The 25,027-nt window shown below is 21.2% G+C and overlaps 1 protein-coding gene across 2 annotated transcripts in view; it reads right to left on the bottom strand.

Moving 5' to 3' along the window:
- Positions 1–25,027, bottom strand: part of LOC117182688 (digestive cysteine proteinase 1) — a 40,275-nt gene that overhangs the window by 4,778 nt on the left and 10,470 nt on the right. For both annotated transcript variants that reach the window (XM_033375794.1, XM_033375800.1), the window contains exons 6-11: positions 21,163–21,322; positions 15,307–15,499; positions 9,288–9,508; positions 7,385–7,485; positions 4,504–4,632; positions 1,371–1,560 (exon numbers count right to left, since the gene is read on the bottom strand). In XM_033375794.1, the coding sequence (XP_033231685.1) occupies positions 1,371–1,560; positions 4,504–4,632; positions 7,385–7,485; positions 9,288–9,508; positions 15,307–15,499; positions 21,163–21,322 (994 nt within the window). The remainder of the gene's footprint in view (positions 1–1,370; positions 1,561–4,503; positions 4,633–7,384; positions 7,486–9,287; positions 9,509–15,306; positions 15,500–21,162; positions 21,323–25,027) is intronic.

The raw sequence follows: 25,027 nt of genomic DNA, 5'->3' as shown, positions 1-25,027 counted from the left end.
GTTAAAAAAATTATTTTTAAATAGACAAAAAAATTAATTTCCAACAAGATACTTGAATTTTCAACCAAAAAACGAACAATTTTCATCCAAAAACAGAATAGTTAAATTTTAAATTAAAAAATTAATTTCTAACAATAAAAAAAAAAGAAATTTCAACGAAGAAAGATCAATAATTTTCAACCAAAAACCGAATATTTAAGTTAAAAAAAATTAATTATAAAAAAAAGAATTTCTAACTTTCAACGGAAAGCGATCAATTTTCAACCAAAAACAGAATAGTTAAATTTTCAGTTGAAAAATTAATTTCTAACAAAAACAAAAAACGAATTTTTAAAGAAGAATGATCAATTTTCAACCTGAAATAGAATAATTAAATTTTAAATTTGAAAATTCATTGTAAACAAAAATTCAAATAGATATTTGAATTTTGAATGAAGAACGATCAATTTAAAAAAAAATATTAGTTAAATTTTAAATTAAAAAAATTAATTTCCAACAAGATACTTGATTTTTCAACCAAAAAACGAACAATTTTCATCCAAAAACAGAATAGTTAAATTTTAAATTAAAAAATTAATTTCTAACAATAACAAAAAAAAAAAGAAATTTCAACGAAGAAAGATCAATAATTTTCAACCAAAAACCGAATATTTAAGTTAAAAAAATTAATTATAAAAAAAAGAATTTCTAACTTTCAACGGAAAGCGATCAATTTTCAACCAAAAACAGAATAGCTAAATTTTCAGTTGAAAAATTAATTTCTAACAATAACAAAAAACGAATTTTCAAAAAGAACGATCAATTTTCAACCTGAAATAGAATAATTAAATTTTAATTAAAGAAAATTCATTGTAAACAAAAAATTTAAATAGATACTTGAATTTTTAACAAAAAGCGAAGAAGTTTCATCCAAAAACAGAATAGTTAAATTTTCAGTTAAAAAATTAATTTCTAACAATAACAAAAATTTTTCAACCAAGCAGTTGCATTTACAACTAAATAATCTAACTTTTAATAGACAAAAATTTTCAACAAAAAAAGGTGATTTTTAAACAAATAGTTCAATGTTTATATATTATTATATAATATATATAAAATATTTTTTATATATTTTAAATATAAAAGAAATATCTTGTTTTCGAAAAAAATGATTTTTTAAGAAAATAGTTTAATTTTCAACAAAATAATTAAATTTCTAACCGAAATAGTAGAATTTTCAATGAAAAGAGATGCATTCTGAACTCTAACTTTCTGTCCATACAAAATTATTTCAGCCAATCTTTCGGTTGTCTATAATTTTTTCTTTAAATTGCTCTAAATTTTCATTTTTCATATTCCTAATGCTGTTTCCTATAATTTATTTGACTTACCGCATTCGGGATCGAAATAAACGCCATTTGAGTAAAACGAAAAGGTTTTGTGAGAGGCATCAATTGCGACGGAAATGGGCCCATTCTTAAAAAGTGCAACTTTCATGGCATCAATACTTCCTGGAGTGACGTTGACAAATCCAGACATTTTTGCTGCTGCGGTCACATTGTTTATATGACAATAACCGTCCTAAAATTAGGCGGAAAAATATTTTGTTAATACTCTAGCACGATGGCCCGTTTTAACAAAAAAAATAAATAAATAAATAAATAAAAAAATACCGGTCATTTCCTGGTTCGAAAAATTTTTTCACGCACAATAAAATTCTAAAAATCAAACTCTCTATTCTAAAAAGTAAAAGTACAAGTAATAAAAAATAAACAACAAATTAAAGGATTCAAAGTCTAACCCTTGAATTTTATACTAATTTGAAATCGTTATATTTTCAATCAATAGAAAAAAAAACTTTAAGAAAAATAGTTCAATTTTCAACAACAAAAGAAAGATGTATTTTAACCAAGATAATTTCGATTAAAAAAAGCGAATTTTCAATTTAAAAAAAGGCAATTTTCCACCAAAAATTGAATATTTAAATGTTTAGTAAAAAAATTAATCTTTAACCAAGGAGTTTTAGTTTCACTTAATATTATGAAATATTCAATTATAAGAGTGACATTTTCAATTTAAAGAAATTTTCAACGAAAAAAAACTTGAAAAAAAATCAAAATTTTAAAAACAAGGTGATGAATTTTTGACTAAACTGTTGAACCTTGAACTGAAATAATTAAATATTTAACCAAAAAGATTAATTTAAAAAAAAACTTAATAATACGAAAATAGACGAATTAAAAAAATATATTAATCTTTAACCAGAGATGAATTTTGAATTAAAATAATGGTATGCTTTAAATTATTACACTTTCAAAAAAATAAAACTTTAAGAACAATAGTTAAATTTTCGAAAAAAAGTGATTAATCTTGAATGAAATTGATTAATTTTCAACTAAAATAATTGAATTTTCAACCAAAACGATGAATTTTCAAATCAAAGAAAAAAGTTCTCGATTTTTTTCCGATTAGCAAACATTTTTCACGGCCAATGAAAAATTAAAAAATCAAACTCTAACGCCAACATTTTTTCATTAAAATTAATAATAATTAAGCTGCAATTTAAAGCACTCAAAGTGAGCATTAAATGTTGAAAAAAAATTTTAAATAGCTTAAAAACAATTAAAAAGCTTAAAAATTTTAGTTCAAAATTTTGAAACACATTTCGTTTTACATTTTTACAAATTTTAAATTATTTTAAAAAAATTGTCTAGAACTTTTAACATCTTTTAAAATGATTCGAATTTTGCCTCAAATTTGTTATAAAGTTTTTTTTAATACCCTGCAAAATTAAACAAATGTTTTCCTAAAAATAATTTAAAAAAATAAAAATCATTTTCAATTTTTCTATGAATTTTTTTTATTCTTCTAAATAAAAAAATCTGGAATAATCTATATTTGGTTTCAAAACGTAGACGCTTCGTGAAAATTAATATATTTTTTTAAATAGAACAATTAAAATTGTAACGTTGAAAGTTAATTTTTTCTTGAGTTTTGAAAATTAAATTTATCATTACTGATTTGGAATGAAGTCATATATTTCTAAATATTAAGTAATTGCCCTTTTTCTTAATTGAAAATTTTCAAATTGATTGGTTTACAAATGGAGTATTTTAGACGAAAATAATATTTAAAAAAATTAATAAAAAACCTTGGATTATGAGTATATTATTTTGCAATTAATTAAAAATTTTAAATAGTTTATAAAATTTCAATCGAGCATTTACAATTGTTTAAAGAATAAGACTTTCTGATTCCGAATCGCCTTGTAAAATCAATTATTATTCAATTTTTAAACTCTAAAATATAATTCAATTTTTAAAATGATTCTATAATTTATATTTACAGTTGATCAACTAAAAAGGTTTTTGTAATCAAAAATCTTTGATTTGAAACGCTTTTCATTTTTAATTGTTTAAGTCTTTAAAACGGCATTCTGAAATTGTTTAAATTAAAATTCGGGCTTCAAAACTAAAAACAGGATGGCCGTTTCAATCAAAGAAAAAATTCCGAACTTATAAATATTTATCAAAATTAATAGAATTTTTAGGAAATCCTGGAAATTAAAAAAAATTCCTTAAAATTTGGATGTACAAATAACAATCGAACATTTATTATTTGTAGATTTTCGCAGATTTTAAAGAAAAAAATTAGAACCTTTTCAAATATTGTGAAAGAATTCAAAAGAATAAAAACACTTTCTTAAGATTCCTAGAAAAATTAAAAGTAAGTTTTCATTTTTAACAATTATTTCAACAAAATACTTAAAAAGGTTCTAAAAGATTTACAAAATTTTCAAACAAGACTCTAGAAGATTTTAAGGAAACTTTTTTAAATTTGCATGATAATTTTCAATCTTGCAAAACTCCTAAATAGCTCTTAAAATTACTCAAATTTTTTCTACAAATTTTCATTTGTTCTTCGAAATTTTAACAATTCCGGACTTTCTATGACAAATCGTTTTTTTTTCACTTTTTAATACTTAAATTACAGATCCATTAAAAAAAATATAATATATATTTATTTATTAATTATATAAAAATTGTTTTACCCAAAATTTTCAATTTTAAAGTCTTTTCATGTTTAATTGATCAAATCTTCAAGACAGAATTTTAAAATGGTTTAAAATAAAAATATGAGCTCAAAAATAAAAAACCAAAATGGAAAATTTTTAAATAATTCAACTAATTATTTTTAAAAAAAACGGTTGAAATCGAATTTTGACAGATTTTTCTTCTAAAAACTTGTAAAATTCCCATCCCAAAATATATATTTTCGACCAAGAAGATTAATTTCTACCAAAAATGACAAATAGTTAAATCTTTAGTTAAAAAAATTAATATTCAACCAAATAGATGAATTTGTAACTAAAATTATGGAATATACAACTGGCATAGTGAAAATTTCAATTAAAAAAATTAATTAAAATTTTATATTACAATTAAAAAAAAGAATGCTCGCAAAAAAGTTCTGACCAAAAAAAAATCCTGAAATTTGAATAGAGTTTTTCTAGATTCAACTGACTTGTCCAAGATATCCTCCATAATCTTCTTCAGTAGGTAATCCGTGTTTAATTATCCACTGATAGGCACGGAAATCTTCACCACCGTCGCAGCCATTGTTACCCATTCCCCAGGAACAATCGACAAGCGCCTGAAAACGATATAAAATATTTAAAAACATTTAATACAGGTCTGACTGTCTACTCAAATTCTAGAAAAAAATTCCCTCAGAATTCCAGACTTTTTCGAGGTATCTCAAGTTTTTTTCTAGGTATAATTTTTCATAATATTTTATATTTTTATACCTAAAATCCAGTGCATAATTAAATCAAATTGATTCTGGCACTAAATAATAAGATTTCGACTATAAAAAATCAATTTTCAACTACATAGTTGAATCTTTGACTAAAAAAAATCAGTTTTCAAACTAAAATGAAATAGTTAAATTCTCAGTTACAATACTTAAATTTTAAATAAAAATTATAAATTTTCATGCGAGAAGATCAATTTTCTACCCAAAATACGATTTTTCAACAAATACATGTATTTTTAAGGAAATAGTTGAATTTCGAACTAAAAATAATAAAATTTTCAATAAAAAACATTTAATTTTAACAAAATAAACAATTTTTTTAACAAAATAGTTAAATGTTCAATCAGTGATGCATTTTTAACTAAAATGAGAAACAATAGTTGAATTTTGAACTAAAACATCAATTTTCAACACTAAAAAAACAACGAATTTTTAACAAAATAGTTTAATTTTCAATCAAACTTATGAATTTTCAACTAAAATTAGAAATATTTAACTTAAAAATAATGTTTGTATATGAAAATATTTAATTATTTTATTTTAAATAAATAAATCATATTTAGGGATGACTGAAAAATTCCAAAAAATAAAATTCCCGATACTGTAAAATTCCTGGATAATAAAATTTACGAAAGTAAAATTCCTGAATAATAAAATTTCGAATTTGAAAATTTTCTAATAACAAAATTTCCGAACAGTATAAAAATCCCAAATTTAGCCAATTTAATTTTTTTAATCATGATCTATTTATTAAAATACATTAATCAAACTTATTTTTAATAAAGATATTTGATTACTATTTTTCAAATAAATAAATCACATTTGAAAAATTTTTTGTTTAAATTTGGGGAATTTCTAGTTAGGATATTTTATACTTCGGCTATTTTCTATCGTGAATTTTCCAATTCGGAATTTTTATTCTTCAGAAATTTTGCAGTGTCAGGAATTTTATTTTTCGGGATATTCAGTCATACCTAAATGTGAATTATTTATTAAAAATACAATAATCAAATATTTTTATAAACAAAAATTATTTTTAATGTTTGAAAATTCAAAAATTATTTTTTTAAATTTAATATAACAATTGAAAAAAAATCCAGGATAAAAATTGTTCAATTATTGTTATTTTACATTAAAAAAAAAGTTTAGAAACTGTTAATATGACAGATCAATTTTTAATAAAGATACTTGATTAATGTGTTTTTAATAAATAGATCATACTTGAAGGAGATTAATTTTTTTAATTTGGAAAGTTTCTAATTCGGATATTTTAAAATTCGACTATTTTTTCGAAAAATTTCCAATTCGAAAATTTTATTATTCGTAAATTTTACAGTGTCGTGAATTTTATTTTTCGGGATTTTTCAGTCATCCCTAAATATGAATTATTTATTTTATTTTAAACAGCAAACCGTTAAAATTTGAGAATTTTGAATTGTAAATATTGAAAATTGAAATACTAAAAAAAAAGTGTTTCTAATTACCTTTACAATATAAATCTTGAAATTTTAATAATTTGTAATCCTATATTTTCAAAATTCAAGAGCTTTTAATGGTTTTTAATTTTGATAATTATTACTGACAAATTCTGTAATTCATTATAAATAAAATACAACAATATTTTTATGAATAAAAATTACTTTTAAGAGTTGAAATGTCTAAAATTATTTTTTGAATTCAAAATAACAATATGACAAATAACTTTTTGATAAAGATATTTAATTAATGTGTTTTCAATAAATAAATCACATTTGAAAAAAATGTAATTTTTTTAATTTGGGAATTTTCCAATTAGGAATTTTTATTCTTCAGAAATTTTACAGTGTCGGGATTTTTATTTCTCGGGATTTTTCAGTCATCCCTGAATATGAATTATTTATTAAAAATACAATAATTGAATATTTTTTTATACAACAATTATTTTTAACGCTTGAAATTTCTAAAATAATTTTTTTGCATTTAAAATAACAATATTTGAAAGAAAAAAAAATTAGGATACAATTTTTAAAATTTTTCAAATAACTTATAATAAAGATATTTGATTAATGTATTTTTAACAAATAAATCATATTTAAAACAAATTTGATTTGTTAAATTTGGAAATTTTTTAGTTCGAACATTTTATAATTCGGCTATATGCTGTCGGGATTTTTTCATTTCCTAAATATTATATACTGTTAGGGAATTTTATGATTAGAAAATTCTCCAATCCGGGAATTTTATTGTTTGAGAATTTTATTATTCGGAATTTTACAGCGTGCGTAATTGAATTTTTCGTGATTTTTCAGTCGTTATTTTGAAATAGTGTCGGAAAACAATTTTAAAATCCTTTTACAATAAACCTTATTTAAATTAGACAATTAACTTCCACTTTGAATATTTTAACTAAATTTAATACATAAAAAAAACTAATTTTTCAGTTGCGAAGGTTTGAGTTTTTTTAACTACAGGGAAAAATGCTTACAAAGCGTAAATTTTTATTTAAATTTTAGTGCCAACTCCCGAAAAAAGGCAGAATCGAGAGAAGGAAAATTAAAATCAACAGAAATGAAGAATGATAAATTAAATTATATTTTTATTGCAGTTTTACCTGCTGCGATAAGCGAACGAGTTTGTGGTATTTCATAAAATAAGCCCCTTCCACTGCTCCAGTTGTTCCAAAACTCCAACAAGAACCACACACAGATTGATCTGAGCAATAATTAATTTATCGATTAATTACAATTTGTAAAATTCCTGAAGAATTTGCAATTGCAAATCTATAAATTTAAATAAATTTCAATTTTAAATCTTCAAAATTGAATAATTTCGAAGCAAAAAAATCAAAATTGTATAATTTTCTATTTGGCATACTAAAACTTTGAAATTGAAACATGAAGAAAAACGTGACATGAAAATTGAATAATTTACAATTTTATATTTTAAAATTCAAGACTTTTTTTACTGTAACGCTTGAAAATTGTAGAATTTAAAATTGTAAATCTTTAAAATTAAAGAGTTTTTAATTTTGACAATTTGTAATAAATATTTACGCAAGTTTCAAGTTTTACAATTAAAAATGCTGTATTTATGTTGAAAAATTGGTGATTTTGGAATTCAAAGGTAAAGGTAAAGGTAAAAATATTTAATTTTGATAATTTTGGAAACCAAAAGTCAAGTTTTCAATTCCAAATTAACATTAAATTGCTTATTCTTAAAATTGTAAATTTCCAAAATTAAAATATTCAAAAAAATGTTCCTAGTTACCTTTATACTATAAATCTTGAAATTTTCATAATTTTAAATCCTACATTTTCGAAATTCAAGAGATTTTAATAGTAATTCTTCCAAATTGTAAACTTTACCTTCAAAATTTAAAAAATTTAAGTGCTTTTTATTTTGATCATTAATATTGACAAATTCTGTAACTTTGTTGATTTACATTCGAAATTTCTTCAATTTAGAAGATGTAGAGTTGAAAACTTTCCTTTTGATTTCCAAAATCGTACAAATTGAGAAATTTTTCTATTTATACATGTTTAAAATTCAAGAGTTTTTTATTTATAAGCCTATAAAATTGAAGCATTTTAAACAGCAAATCGTTCAAATTTGAGAATCTTTATTTGGAAATCTTCACAATTGAAATATTAAAAAAAAATTTCCGAATTACCTTTACAATATAAATCTTTAAATTTTAATAATTTGTAATCCTATATTTTGAAAAGTCAAGATATTTTAATTGTAAAATTTTACCTTGCAAATCTTCAAAATTTCCGTTTTCATTTTTATAATAATAAATAAAAAATTATATAATTTTTATGCTTTACATCAGAAATTTCTTTAAATTGACAGATTAAAAATTAAAAATTTGACTTTTGATTTGCAAAATCATCAAAATCATAAAGATTTTATTATTTTTAATTATGCCTCTTTAAAACTCCGAGTTCTAAATAGTGACTCTCTAAAATTGTAAAAACTTGAATAATTAATCTTCAAAATTGAAGATATTTTATTTTCGACAATTTAGAGTTAAAAATTATGCAAGTTTCCAGTTTTACAATTTAAAAAGCTTCAATTTAGATGATTTGCATACGAAATTTCTTAAATTTGGAAGATTTACAATTAAAAACCTGACTTTTCAATTTAAAAATTATCAAACTTTTAGAATTTTTATTTATACTTTTTTTAATTTAAAGAGTTTTCAATTGTAAATGTTCAAAATGGAAAAAATATAAAAAACACATTAAAAACTAGATCGTTTTAAATTATAATTTAAAAATTATAGGATCTTCAATTGCAACCATCTTCAAAATGGATCATTTCCAATAAAAATAAAAATAATATTTATTTAAATTTATTATTAATAATTATATTTGATAACACTGTAAATTGAACTATATATTTTAATTTAACAATTAAGCAGTCAAAATAAGAAACGTGTTTCTCTTAATTTTATTATTATATAATTACCAGTAAAAAAATATATATTTTATGATTATTTGTAAAAAAAATACCTTTTACAGGTGTCACAGCGCCAAAAAGTCGCCAATCGACATTATCAGGCACTTTTTCTATTTCCTTTTCTACATCGTGAGGAAAAGCCAAGCCACCATTATAACCGTGTTCCGTATATTGTTTTCCTCTCAAGGCTTTCAATTCCAAATCCGTTCGATCAACAAGATGATTCACATCCAATTGGTAACCCAAGTTGGCTCGATTTATAGAGTGAATGAATCTAAATCATTTAGTTTCATCACCCACAAATTAATATCAAATTTTTGTTCCGATTTTTTACAAAAAATTCTCAAAAATTAACTTTAGCAGATTATCTACTCAAAGTTGAAAAAAACGACTTGACAATTCTGGATTTCTTTTTCGTTTTTTTTTTTGTTAATCAAGTAAAGAACAAATTCTTTAGAAGACAGATGAATTTTCAGTCAAAAATATTTATACCCAAAAGCAAATAAATTTTTAGAACAAAAAATATGATTTTTTGAACAAAATAATTGAATTCTTAGCTAAATAATTAAATTTGAACAATATAGTTAAATTTTTAACCACATATTTGAATTTTCGACTTAAAAATATGATTTTTCAACCAAATAGTTGAATTTAAACAAATTAATTATCAACAAAAGAAAAGAATAATGTTTAACAAAAAATTAAAATTTTTAACAAAATGGTTGAATTTTCAACTAAAATTATTAAAATAAAAAATTTCATTCTTGACAAAGAAATTAAACTTTCAACCAAATAGTTAAATTTTTATATTAAAAAATATTAAATCTCAATAAAAAATACAGTGCCTGATATTTCAAGAAAAAAAAATACTTTAATTTCAAATCAGAAACCGTCGAATTTACCCAAAAAGATGAATTTTCAACAAAAAATGTAATAGTTAATAATTAAATTTGAATAATATAGTTAAATTTTTAACCACATTTTGGAATTTGCGACCTACAGATATGATTTTTCCATCAAATAGTTGAATTTAAAAAAAATTATTATCAACAAAGCAAAAGAATAATGTTTAACAAAAAATTTTAATTTTTAACAAAATGGTTGAATTTTCAACTAAAATTATTAAAATAAAAAATTTCATTCTTGACAAAGAAATTCAACTTTCAAACAAATAGTTAAATTTTTAATTTAAAAAATATTAAATCTCAATAAAAAATACAATACTTGATATTTCAATAAGAAATGTAACAGTTAATAATTAAATTTTAATAATATTGTTAAATTTGTCACCACGTATTTGAATTTTCAACCTAAGAAGATGATTTTTCCACCAAATAGCTGAATTAAAAAAAATTCAACAAAACAAAAGAATAATGTTCAACAAAAAATTTAAATTTTTAACAAAATGGTTGAATTTTCAACTACATTAAAATTAAAAATTGCATTCTTAACAAAGAAGTTGAACTTTCTACCAAATAGTTAAATTTTTAATTTAAAAAATATTAAGTTTCAATAAAAAATATAATAATTGATGTTCCAACAAAAAAAAACTTTATTTTCAGGTCAGAAGCTGTCGAATTTAACCAAAAAGGTGAATTATAAAAAAATTCAATATTTAATATTTCAAGTAAAAAGTATTTTAATTTTAAATAAAAAACAGTTGATATATTTAGGAAATTTTTCATTAAAAATTTTTTTTAAAAAGTTTTAATAATAATAAATTTTATTATTATTTTTCGAAGGAATTTCTCTCCAATATTTTTTTTTTTTTTTTTTACTTAAATATAAACTAATTATGTAACAGAACCCAATAAGAGAGTCTGAAAACTTTTGGCTGAAACTTCATTTTTTCTGTTAAAAATTCAATTAAATGTTTAAGAATTCTTTTTTATAGTAAATATAATTTTTTTAGTTCAAAACTAAATTAATTGGTTGAAAATTCGTCATTTTTGGTAGAAAATAATATTTTTTTAAAATTAAAAATGCAAATGACTGTTCATCTTAAATAAAAATCTTTTTTTTTATTGAAATACCAATTATTGCATTTTTCGTCGAAAATTCAACTTTTTAGGTTAAAAATTTACGGTTGAAAATTCATAATTTTGGTAGAAAATACGTTTTTTTCTGCTTGATAAAATTAAAGTTTCTAACTAAAAATGTAACTTTTTGTTTGAAAACTGATAATCTCGTATTAAAAATTCAACTGCTTTATAAAATTTAATTTTTTTTTGGTTTGAAAATTCATGAATTTAATTGACATTACTTTTCTTCGTGACTAATAAATTCGTTTAGTTGTTTATCTTTTTAAGTTGAAAATGCATGTATTTTTTAAAAATGAATTTCTTTAGTTCAAAATTTAAATATTTTGATGAGAATTAATTTTTTTGTTGTTAACATTTTTTTTCAACATAAAATATAAGCATTCAATTTTTGATTCATTTTTTTTTTTAGTTTTAAAATTCAACTTTTCGGTTGAAAATTCAACTATTTGGTTTAAAATTATTATTTTTTATTTTAGATTGATCATTGTAGTTAATAATTTATTATATATTTTTGTTTATAATTAATTTAATCTTTTTTATATGAAAATTCGTTTTTATTTGGTTGAAAAATGAACTATTTGATTAAATATGAACTTTTTTGGTTAAAATTAATATTTTCGGTTTTAAATTCAACTGTTTTGCAGAAACTGCAACTTGTTGCTATGAAAATTCCATATTTAGGATAAAATGTTCTTCTTTATTGACTGAAAAATCTTTCTTAATTGAAAATTTGCCATTTTAGTTTTTTTGGGTGTTTTTGATTCATAGTTTTAATTAAAATACTCTTTTTTTTCTTAAATATTTAACCATTTTGTTGAAAATTCGTTTTCACATAGTTTAAAATCAAGTTAAAAATTACTTTTTGAACTACAAATTTAACTTTTACATTTTTGCTCAAAAATTTATCTTTATTTAGTTGAAAATGCATGAATTTTGATGAAAATCAATGTTTTTTTTCAAAAATTTAACTATTTGGTTAAAAATTTGGTAAAAATTGGTTGAAAATTTAACATGTGACTTTCGTGAATTTTTTTTTGAACGTACAAAATTTTTTTGTAAATAAAATATCAGACTGAAACTTTGGAAAATGTATCAGAAGACCATAAACGAATTTTGTGTATTTCATTTGAGTATGAATTTCGCCAAAAATTAATTTGAAAAAAATTAAGATTGCGACCATTTTTTTTGACATATTTCCTTTGTAACCTTGAAATGTTTCAAACCTAAGAACTTTTTTATATTTAAAATATCTTAGAGAACAAAGAAATGAAATATTTTTAAAAATCGTTCCAGTTTTAATTTTTTTTAAAATAATTTTTAGCAAAATTCCTACACAGTTCTTAAGTTCAGAGAAAATTCAGTAAACTGGAATTGAGTGTGTCAAATTCCCTTAAACACAAATATTTTATTTTTAATTAAAATATTTTTTGTTGAAATATCAATTATTAGATTTTTCCTTAAAAATTCACCTTTTTAGATCAAAAATTCAACTCTATCGTTGAATTTTAATTTTTTTCTCCAAATTCATAATTTTAGTCGAAAATATGTTGTTTTTTTTTTGGGTTTTTTAATGGTTATTTTTCTTCTGAAACTTCAACTTTCTTGTGCAGACAATTTTTATTTCACACTTTTTTTTCTTGACTCACAATTTTTTTTTAATTCGAATATTTTGTTGAATATTTATCTCTCTTTGTATCCTTTTCTCGAAATGACAAATTAAAGTATTTTGTTTGAAAAATTTTTTGTTCAAATTTAATGGTTTTTTTGATCAAAATAAAAATCCTCTTTCATTACATTGATCAACTATAACGTTTTTCATTGAAAAATCATACGTTTAAATCAAAAATTCAACTCTTTCGTTAAGTTTAATTTTTTCCCTCAAGCTTCATAATTTTAGTCAAAAATATGGCTTTTTTGGGTTAGAAATTCAGTGCATTGGTAGAAAATTTTATTGTTTTGTAGAAAATTCGTCTTTGTGGCTTGAAATTTTTTTTATTAAATTCGACTATTTTGACGGATATTCACCTTTTTTGTTTGAAAAATCATCTCTTTCTGTATTTATTTTTCGAAAATTAAACAATTTTGTGAGAAATTCAACTATTTTGTAGAAAATTCATTTTTCTTTAAATTTAACTGTTTTTTTCTTTTGTTTTTTGTTTAAATAAAAATCTTCTTTCATTACATTGATGAACTTATTACATTATTTGTTAAAAATTGATGTTTTTAGACCAAAAATTCAACTCCTTCGTTGAAGTTTAATTTTTTTTCCAAATTCACAAATTTTTTTTAAAATGTGTTGTTTTTTTAAAGATAAAAAATCAGTGAATTAGTAAAAAATTAACTTTTTTTGAAACTTTATATTCTTGTGTAGAAAATTTAATTATATTGTAGAAAATTCGTCTTTGTGGCTTGAAAATTTAACAATTTATTTCACACTTTTTTTCTTGACTAATATGTATATATATTTTTTTATTTGTTGAAAATTCATTCTTTTAGATAAAAAATTCAACTCTTTCGCTGAAGTTTTTTTTTTCTCTCCAAATTCATAATTTTAGTCAAAAATATGCTGTTTTTTTGTGTTAAAAATTAAGTTAATTGGTATAAAATTAAATTTTTAATTAAAACTTCATATTATTGTGCAAAAAATTTAATTGTTTTCTAGAAAATTCATCTTTGTGGCTTGAAAATTTAACAAATTATTTCACACATTTTTTTCTTGATTAATAATTTTTATTTTTTCAAAATTCAACTGTTTTATTGAAAATTCATTTTTCTTTAAATTCAACGTTTTTTTTAAAAATAAAGATCTTCTTTCATTAAATTAACCAACATTACATTTTTCGTTAAACATTTTTTTCAGACCGAAAATTCAATTTCTTGGTTGAAAGTCGAACCAATTTTTTAAAACTTAATATTTTTGTTTGATAATTCACAATTTAAATTGAAAATTCGTTTTTTTGTTGGTCAAAATTAATATTTTAAACTTTTTAGTTAGTTTAAACTATTTTTAGTTGAATATTTACATAAATTGTTAAAAATTAATTTTTTGTGTGGAAATTTAAATAATTAGTTAAAGCTTTAACTGTTTTGTAGAAAGCTCATTTTTTGGATCAAAAATGCAACTCTTTGGTTGCAAATTAATCTGTTTTGGTTGAGGTTTCAACTATTTTTTGGAAATAATTTTTTTTTGAGAGAGAGAAAATTAATTTTCCTGGTTGAAATTTCAAAGATTTGTTTAAAAAAATATTTTTTTTTTGTTTGTTAAAAAAATCGTCTTTTTGGTAGAAAATTAATCTTTTGTGTTGAAAATTCATTTTTTTGTTGTTAAAAATTTATCTATTCAGTTTACGAAAATTCCGGTTAAAAATAGAACTATTTGATGGAAAATTAATCTGTTTTTCGTTCAGGATTAAACTAATTTGTTGGAAAATTTTTTTTTGTAGAAAATAAATTTTCTTGGTTAAAAATTTAACTATTTGACAAAAATTTATGTTGGATTTTGGCAAAATTGGTATTTTTCAGTAGAAAATTTATCTTTATAGTGCAAAATTCATTTATTTTGTTGAAATTTATGTACTTTGTTGAAAATTCTTTTTTTTTCTTACAAAATTAATCATTTGCGTTAAAAATTTATCTACTTAGATGAAAATGAAACTGTTTGGTAAAAAATTAATCAGTTTTCTTTGAGAATTCATCTATTTTGTTGAAGACTCGTCGTTTTTGGCTCAATTTATAAATTTTTTTATTTAAAATAACTATTTTTTCTTGTTTGAAATATCAGCCCTTATATTTTTTGTTGATATTCCATTTTTTTCGTTGGAAATTCAACTGCCAAGAAGTAAAATTAAAAAGAAAGTAAAAAAGTAAGTAAAAGTAAAAAAGAAATAAAAAAACTACTAAGAAGTAAAATATTTTTCAGAGAAAAAGTGAAGAAAAAAAATGACCCGACACTTCAAGATTTTCCAGGTGAGTAGAATTCTTTTTTTTTATAATTTAATCAAGATATTGGCAATTAATGAATAAAACGCACCTCAAATTTTGTCGGAAAAGTTCCTTGCGACGATGGTGTTCCACATTTGTTTTGTATTCTCTGCTGTGTGCGTTTTTGAATCGATCGAAAGCAGTTTCCACATGTCCTTCATAATTATTGATAAACTCTTTCATGGGATTGAAAGTGTAAATGTGCTTGTCTCCGGGTCCAGGGAAACCGACACAAGTTGTGTCTGAAATAAATATTTCAAAAATAGTACCACTAAAAATTCAGAAAAAAAAATTTCTTTTTGTTTCTTATATAACTATATAAAAAAATTTCTCGTTCATTTCAACTTAAGGTTTAAGCATTTATATGTTAAAATAATTTAAACTGGAAAACATTCTCTAAATTGAATAATTATAATTTCAAGATATTGCAAATTAAGTGATCAAAATTGCGCAATTTAAAATTGATAGCTCTTTGAATTGAACAATTTTAAATCCAAATAATAAAAAGAAACGGTTAAAAAAATGGATAGAAAGTAAAATTTAAAAAAATTTATAGTAATTTTTCAAATTTTAGGCTATTTTTTATCTCCACAAAAAACAATGTTGCTTACATTTTTCGACTTAAAGTAGTAATAACTAAGCTGCAATTTTAAACTTTTAAAAGTGAAGCTTGAAAGTTTTTTAATTCAAAAAAGTTGTGTTCAAATTTTCAATAATGTACACGTATAAAATGGAAGCTACTAAATTAAAAGTTAAATAATTTTTATTTTAAATAGTTTAAAACCCCTTAAAATGCTTCAATATTTTATTTCAGTATCTTTAAAGATTTACATGTGGTTTTACATTTTTTCAAAATTTTAATTAATTTTTTAATTTCTTCAGAACTTCTTAAAACCCTTTAAAATGATTCGAATTTTCCCTAACATTCTTTCAACAGATTTTTTTAATATCCTACCAAATGAACCAAATTTTTATACCAAATTAATTTTGGATAATTTTGTAAATCTTTGTAAATCTTTTAAAATATTGTCTTAAAATAAATTTTTCAAAATCGAAAATCATTTTCCATTATCCTATGGAATTTTTTTATTCTAAATAAAAAAATTTGCCAAAATCTATATTCTTTTAAATAGAACAATTAACATGGTAACTTTCAAAGTTTAGTTTTTTTTTTAGTTTGGAATATATTTACAGTTAATCAGCTAAAAAGTTTTTTTTTTATCGAAAATCTTTGATTTTCAATGCTCATGATTTTTAATAGTTTAAGCCTTTAAAACTGCATTTTAAAATTCTTTAAATTAAAATGTGAGCTTAAAAATTTAAAATTTGAAAATCTTTAATTATTTAAAAATCTGTTAAAATCCAAGTTGGAGATTTTTTTCAACTATAAACGATGAACTTTTAACTAAAAAGTGAAATTTAAAACAAAAAAATATGAATTATCCAGCAAGATGCTTCATGTTCTACAAAAAATAACGAATTTTTAACAAAATAATTATATTTTCAGTCAAAGAAATAAATTTTCAACTAAAATGATTGACGAATAAAAAAATTTATTTTTGACAAAAAAATTCAAACCAAAAGATGATTGTTTAACCCAGAAGCCTAATTTCCAAAAAATAGAATGGTTATCTTTTCAAAAGCAGTTAAATAAATCTCCAAAAGCAAAAAATGAATTTTTTAACAAACAAAAATATAATTTTTAATTAAATACTAGAATTTTCAATACAGAATTTCCAACTATGTTAAATAAGAAATCGAAAAAACATCTACAAAACGATTGCATTTTTAGAGTCAAAATATGATTTTTTAACAGAAAAATTAATGATTACCAAAATGTCTTAACAAAAAGGTGAATTTTTAACGAAATAGTTGTATTTCAAACAAAAGAACACACTTTTTAATTAAATACTAGAATTTTTAACTAAAAAAATCAAATTTTCAATAAAGAAAGTAAAATTTTTAATCAAGGATATATATATTTTTTTAATATGATTTTTTATCAATGTTTTAGTTGACATTTTATTATACCCAACTAAATTAAATTAAACAATTCAAGTGGAACTTCGAAGCTTGTTTAAAAAAAAGTTAAACTATCAACCGAATAGTTAAATTTTTATCTGAAAATATTATTTTTTGACCCAAGAAGATTAATTTTCGAGAAAAAAAAACACAAATTTTCAACAAAATACATTATTTTTAAGAAAATTGTTGATTTTTAAAAACGAATGGACGAATTGTCTACGAAACGGTTGAATTTCAACGTGAAAATATGATTTTTTAACAAAAGTTAATTTTTTTACCAAAATTTCTCAAACAATTTTAAACAAAAGAATACAATTTTTAATTAAATGCTACAATTTTTAATTTAAAAAAATTCCAATAAAAAAATTTTAATTTTAATTTAAAAGATAGATTTCTAAAAAATATGAACTTTTATCCACGTTTTAGTTCACATTGTTTATATCTAAGTAAAAAATAAATTAAAAATAAAACAATTCAACTAAAAAATTAAAACTTGTTTGAAAACAAAAAATTTAACTACTGACCAAATATTTGAATTTTTAACTGAAAAATATTAATTTTTGACCCCAGGAGATTAAGTTTCTATAAAAAAAAATCACAAATTTTCAGCAAAATCCATTACGTTTAAACATTTTTTTTAAAGACAACGGGACGAATTATTTACAAAACGGTTGAATTTTCAACGTGAAAATATGATTTTTTAACAGAAAAGTTAATTTTTTTTACCAAAAAGTTGCATTTTCATCAAAATAGTTAAAATTAAAAACAAAAATATAAATTTTTGACAAAAAAGTTAATATTCTACCAAACTGTCGCACCCTCAACCAAGTTAGATTAATTTAAAACAAAGCAGTTGCATTTTTAACCAAAAAGGATCAATTTTCAATCAAAAAATTAATTTTCGAACAAAACAGACACATTTTTTTTTAAATACCTAAATTTCCAACCGGAAAAAATCAATTTGCAACAAAAAAATCAATTAAAAAAAAGAAATGATTTTTCAACAAAAGAGTTCAACTCAAAAGATGATTTTTTTTAACCCAGAAGATTAATTTTAAAACAATGGATTAGTTAAATTTGTAACTAACAAGATAAATCAATCAAAAACATGAATTTTTAACAAAACATTTGCATTTTCAACTAAATAATCAAATTTTAAACTAAATACTAGAATTTTCAACCAAACAAGATTAATTAATATTATTATATTAATTTAAAAAAATTAATGAATTAATAATTAATTTAAAAAATATGATATTAATATTAATTTAGTTCGTATATAGCGAAAAAACCACGGAAAAAACGAGACATTTTTCATGGTCAATAAGATTTTAGACTTTTATAAACTATAGAGTTAAAAGATTCAGATCCACTTCTGAAATATAAATTATTTTAATTTTAAATAATTGAAATATTTTTTCGAATTGTAAATTATTTGAACCAATTTTTTCAGAACTTTTAAACATATTTTAAAATGATTCGAATTTTTCTTAATAAGTTTTCAATAAGTTTTCTGATAACTTTGTATATCTTTTTAAATATTCTCTTCAAATTAATTGTTAAAAATAAAAAAAATATTTTCAATTTTCCTCGGATTTTTTTTATATTCTTCTAAAGTTTTTCGAAATTCTTAAAAAGGTTTCTCATTTTTGTTTTGGAAATCGACCAAAATCTGTATTTGACTTTAAAAAATTAAAAATTAAAATTAATTTTGAATTTTTTCAAAACTTCTAAATATGTCTTCAACTTACTCGATTTTATTTTGAGAATAATGGTCGTTCAATTGTTATTTATACATGAAAATTCAACAATTTGATTTACAAATTAAATTTTTCCAAATAAGACAATTAAAATTGTAACATTCAAAGTTGAGTTTTGTTTTTTTGTTTAGTTCTCAATATTTATTTTATAATTACTGATTTTAAACGAACAGTCAGATATTTCTAAATATTAAATAATTGTGGTTTTTCTTAATTTAAAAATTTCAAATTAAATGGTTTAAAAATCGAATATTTTAGACTAAAATAATATTTGAAATTTAATAAAGGCCTTGAATTATGATTATATTATTTTGAAGTTATATTAAAATTGAAAATAGTTTATAAGTTCTAAAATTGTGACCTGATTCCGAATCGTCTTGCAAAATCAATTATTATTAAGTTTTTAAATCATAAAGTAGAATTCAATTTAAAGAAATTAATTAATTATATAATTGAAAAAGATAACAATTTAACTAATAATAATAAAAAAAAAGATTATGATCAAAGTTGGACAATTTTTTTTTAATTTGTAAAATTTCCGGTTTCCAAGTCTAGAGGCCACCTTAAAAATTTTAGTTCTCAATCTTTCAAATTTGAAAAATTTTTAAATTTTATTCTAATAATTTTTAATAATGATAATAATTTAAATTCCCTTAAATATGAAAAAAATCACTTTAAAAACATCAGAATTAAACAAAATTGTTCACTAATATACTGAAAATTGTATGTTTTTAATTAATAAATTGTCTCAATCTGTAAAACTGTCAAATGTAGCCAAAAAACTTTTCACTAAAACGCAGTCTGGAAATGAGAAACATTCAAAATTGTATTTAAAACTGAAAATTAATGTTTCTTAATTTAAAAACTGACCAATTTCCAAATTAAGGCATTCCAAAATTAAATAATAATAATTGAGAATGGAGAACAAGTTAAAAAAAATTCACATTTGATTTTAATATTATAGAATTTAAAATGCAAGGTTTTCAAAACCTTAGACTAAACAATTTTAAACTGCTTTTGGAACGATTGAAAATACCGAAGAATAAAATTCCCGAAACGTGTTTAATATTACTAAATTTGAAAAATCCCGAATAATAAAATTCTTGATATTTGAAATTGCTGAATTATGAAATATCTGAAGTAGAAAATTTCCGAATTAAATAATTTAAAAATTTTATAAAAACATGGGACTGAAAATTCTCGGAAAATAAAATTCTCGATACTGTAAAATTCGCGAATATTCGGGAATTTTCCAATTCTGGAATTTTACAGTATCGGGAATTTTATTTTTCGGGATTTTTCAGTCATCCCAAAAAAATAAATGTAAAAAGACGCGCGCCTCAAACAAAAAAAAAACTTATCCCAACATTTTCTTCTAACTTAATTAAATTTTCCAAACAAATTTTGCAAAATTCAATTCATTTTTAAGAACGCTTTCTGTAAATTTCTAAAAATACTGTGAACATTTAAAAAATGTATCCAGAAGTATATTTTTTCAGTTATTATTTTTAATTCAAACAATGATTCTAAGTGACGAAAAAAATTTATTATTGTAATTTTAATAAATGAATAATATTCATTAAAGAACAATTTTTTTTAATTGTTCAAACTCGAAAATTTTATAATTTGGCAATTTTCTGTCAAGAATTTTATTTTTCGGGATTTTTCAGTCGCTTCCTACTTTTTTTTTAACGAAACAATTTTAAAAGCTTAATTAAAATTTGAAAAAATATAAAATGAATTTTCACAACTTGTTCACATTAAAAATGAAAGCCACCAAAATTGAATTAAATTTTTTTCATATAATATAAGAATTTTTAATTTAGACCAATAAACATTTCACCAATTAAAAATTAAACATTGTGAACTCTCAAAATAAAAATTGAACATTTATCCAAACGCTCAAAATTATTTTTATTTCAAATATATCCCAAATTGAAATTTCAGACTGAATGCTCTTCATTTCAAAAAAAAGAAATTGATTTGCCGGGCCTTAAAATGTTTATAATTCCAAAATGTAACGAGAATTTTATTTGGAAATCCACTGAATGTGTAAAATTTCGATTTAAAAATTGGTTTAAATCTCATTTTAATGTTGAAAAAAAAGAAGAGAAACTTACTTCCAGTGATTTCAAAGACTTCAGCGCTTGGTGTATCGAACGAATACCACTCGTACTCCAAATAATAGTGATCGTAGTGAGAACCCAAAAGAGAATTAAATCCTCGCATTTCGTACCTCACTGGAATCGGTTCCATATCCACAGAAGACTTTGTGGATTTCTAGAATTCAAATTTTTTCATAAATCGTTGCAAATTTAAACGTGCAAACAGAACTCAAAAAAAGGGAAAATAGGATAATTTTTTACAAAAAAATAGGGGAAATAAGGGAAAGATTGAAAATTAATTTTTTTAGATATAAAAAAACGAGAAATAATCTTTTTAGAAGAAACTAGAAAACAGAACCGCTCGATACGCGCACGATTATTATTTCGTCTCGCATAATTTTTAAATTAAAATATAAATTTAATATTGATAAAAAAAAAAGTGTACTTCATAGTATCTACATTATCTAAAAGCGACGATTTTTTTTTTATATTTGATAAAACTTGATATCATAACTTCAAAATTTAGTATAAATATAATATTTTTGTACAACATAAATAGATGCAATCAAAAACCCTTCTGACACTGTCAATTCCCAGATAATGAAATTCCCAACAGAAAATTGCCAAATTCAAAATATACGAACTAAAAAATTTCCAAATTATAAAATTCCGGAATTTAAACAATTAAAAAATTTTTATTTATAAAATTAATTAAATTAAATTATTACAATTAAAATTATTTTACAATCACAATTTATAATTATAAAACAAAATTAAAATGCTAATATTTGGAAATTTTCAAATTCGGGAAATTTATTTTCGTGATTTTTCAATCGTCCCGAAATACTAACGTAAAAAAAATATTGTTTACGATTGTCAAGTTTATTTTAAACCTATTTTTTTTTAATCTATGACTTCCGGTAAAAAAGTTAACATAACCTGAAATGTTTAAAAAAATTTTCAAATAATCTAAATCTTGTTTAAATTACAATCATTTTTGTTTTAAAATACCGATTTCTTTTCGGTAAAACGTCAACATAACCTAAAACTGTTAAAAAACCTTATAATCCACTTTCAAATCTAATAACTTTTGAATAATAATTTTAATTTCCGACTAAAAACACTAATAAAATTCGAAATTCTTCAAGCTTTTAAATGTTGTCATTTTAGACTAAAATCATCGGAGCTTATAATTTTAAAAAAATCATTTGATTTAAATTTAAATTGTGTTTTGTCAAAAAAATGGTCAATATTATATAAATACTATTACCACATAAAAAATACTGATAATTTCTGACGAAAAAAATATAAAATTGTTAATAACTATAATTTTCTAAATCTAATGATATTTGTTTAAAATAATACATTTCCGGTGAAATTTTTTTTCTCTTGTTCAAACAATATTGATTTTTGTTTTAAAACGTCAATTTTTGGTAAACAAATCTTGATATCACCTAAAATAATTGTTAAAATATGTGAATCTTCTTTGAAATATAAAGTTTTTTTAAAAATAAAAAACAACTATTTACAACCAGAAACAGTAAAGTCACCTCAAATTGTTCAAACATTCAAAATCTTGTTTAAATTACGATTTTTCTTTCAAAATACAATTTTTTCTGTAAAATGCTAACATAACCTAAAATTGTTTAAAAATTTATAATCTTCTTTAAAAAATAAAGATTTTCTAAATAAAAATTTTAATTTTGAATAAAAACCATAACACAATCCGAAATTGTTTAAGCCTGTAAATTTTATTATTTGAAACAAATATCGAGTGAAAATTGGAAATATTTTTTGAAATATAAGAATTTCCTTGATAAATATAACCTGAAATTGTTCAAATATGTGAATCTATTTTATATCTGATTTTTGTAAAATACATTTTTTTATTCTTTTCGTCGGAACCTATTGGTATATTTTTTTGTTTCAAATTTGTAATAGTTTCCGAACAAAAAACCGAACATATAATCCATAATTGCTGAAATATTCTAAGCCTTGCGTAAATAATAATGATTTTTGTTTCCAATGCCAAATATTGTGTAAAATGTTAACGTAACTTAAAATTCATAACAAATTATGAAACTTTAAAATCTAATGATTTTTTATACAAAACCACGATTTTTGTAAAGAAAAATACGTTAACATAGCCAGAAACTGTTAAAAATTTAGTTTTTGAATAATATGAAATCATTTTTAACGATTTCTTACATTAAATAATTTTTTAAAATTGGAGATACTTAGGTTATTGAAAATCAATTTACGATACAAAAAGACAGAGAAAAATATTTTCTTAAATAAACAATTTTTATATTATTTAAGTCGTTCTCAAAATCAAGAATATTTCCTCTTCAAAAAAAATTGAATTTTAATTGGAAATAATACTTTTCAATGCTATAGCACAAAAATTAAAAAATTTTAAGTTTAAGCACTTAAAATTTATAGAAATTAAGTTGAAATAAAATGTAATTTATTACCTAAATTTCTCTAAAACACATTGTTAAAATCTCGTGAAATCGTAAAAATCAATTTAAATAAGTATAAACCTTTTGAAATTCTTTGAATATAAATAATATTTAAATTATTCAATAAATTAAGAAAAGATCTGCAAAGGAATGAAAGGAATTTATTTAATTTTCAAGGATTTCCAGAAATTTGAACGGTATTTTTTTAGAGAAATTTAATGAATAAATTTAATTTATTTTACATTCAAGGAATTTTAAATTTAATAGATTATTATTATTTCAAAAAATTTCAACTGCGAATTTGTATAGAACTATAGAAAATAAAATTAATTCTATTTCAAAAAATTTTGAAGATTTTTACTATTTTTAAAAGATTCCGCAGAATTCCAAGAAATTTAGGGAATTTCCATGAAATTTGTAGGATCCCCAAAAATTTTTAATCCGATTGTAAGAGATTTCTAGAGAAATTCGGAAAATAAATTAAATTCAATTTCAAGTGACGTTAAAATATTTCAAGGAATTTGAATAAATAAATTTAAATTAAATTCAAGGGATTTCAAATTATTTTATTGAATTATTACAATTTCCAAGATTTCACTGAATTCTAAGGGATTTCAATGAATTTCTAGAGCACTTTAAGGAATAAAATAAATTTTTATTTCTACAGATTTCAACAATTTCTAGGGCTATAAAGAAACTTACATTTCTTTAATTATTTGAAAGATTTTCAGTAATTATAAAAGAGTCCAAATAATTATTATTTAAAATTTTTTTAAATCGAACACTAAATCTAAAAATTGGTCCATTCGAAGTTATAAAAACTGAATTGCAAATGAAAGCATTCAAAGTGAAATACTTGAATTTTAAACTTTGAAAATTGATATTAAAGTTACTTTATTCAACAATTTTGTATTCCAATGCTTAATAATTTACACGTATTTTATCATTTTCAATTCCCTAAATTGAAGAATCAATCTATCAATTAAAAATTTTTCAAAATCATACCATTTCAAGCAAATTTAAATTCCAGTTCCAGCAAAGAATTAGTTAAAATAAAAAAATTCGCTGTTTAAATCCGAATTTTTTTCTCGAAAAATTCCCCGTTAAGTTCAGAATTTTAAATCTTCGAAAATTCTCCATTTCAAGCAATAGTGAGAATTATAATTTTTTGTAGAATTCTCTATTCTAATTTATAATTTAATTTTTTTCAAAAATGACTCGTTCGTTTCCACAGAGAATAAGAATTTTTGTTTGAAATTCCCTTTTCAAAAAATACTTGTTTCAACTTAAAATTGGTTAAAAATTGAAAATTCCTCTTCCAAATACGAAATTTTAATACTTTTCGAAAATTTTCCCTTTCAACTAAGAATTAGAATTTTTCTTAAAAATTCCCTGTTCCAAGACGAAATTATAATTAT

Source organism: Belonocnema kinseyi, chromosome 1, assembly GCF_010883055.1.
Source record: "Belonocnema kinseyi isolate 2016_QV_RU_SX_M_011 chromosome 1, B_treatae_v1, whole genome shotgun sequence".
Taxonomy (NCBI): domain Eukaryota; kingdom Metazoa; phylum Arthropoda; class Insecta; order Hymenoptera; family Cynipidae; genus Belonocnema; species Belonocnema kinseyi.
The sequence above is the reverse complement of the archived record's forward strand: the minus strand, read 5'-3'. Positions and strand labels throughout refer to the sequence as shown.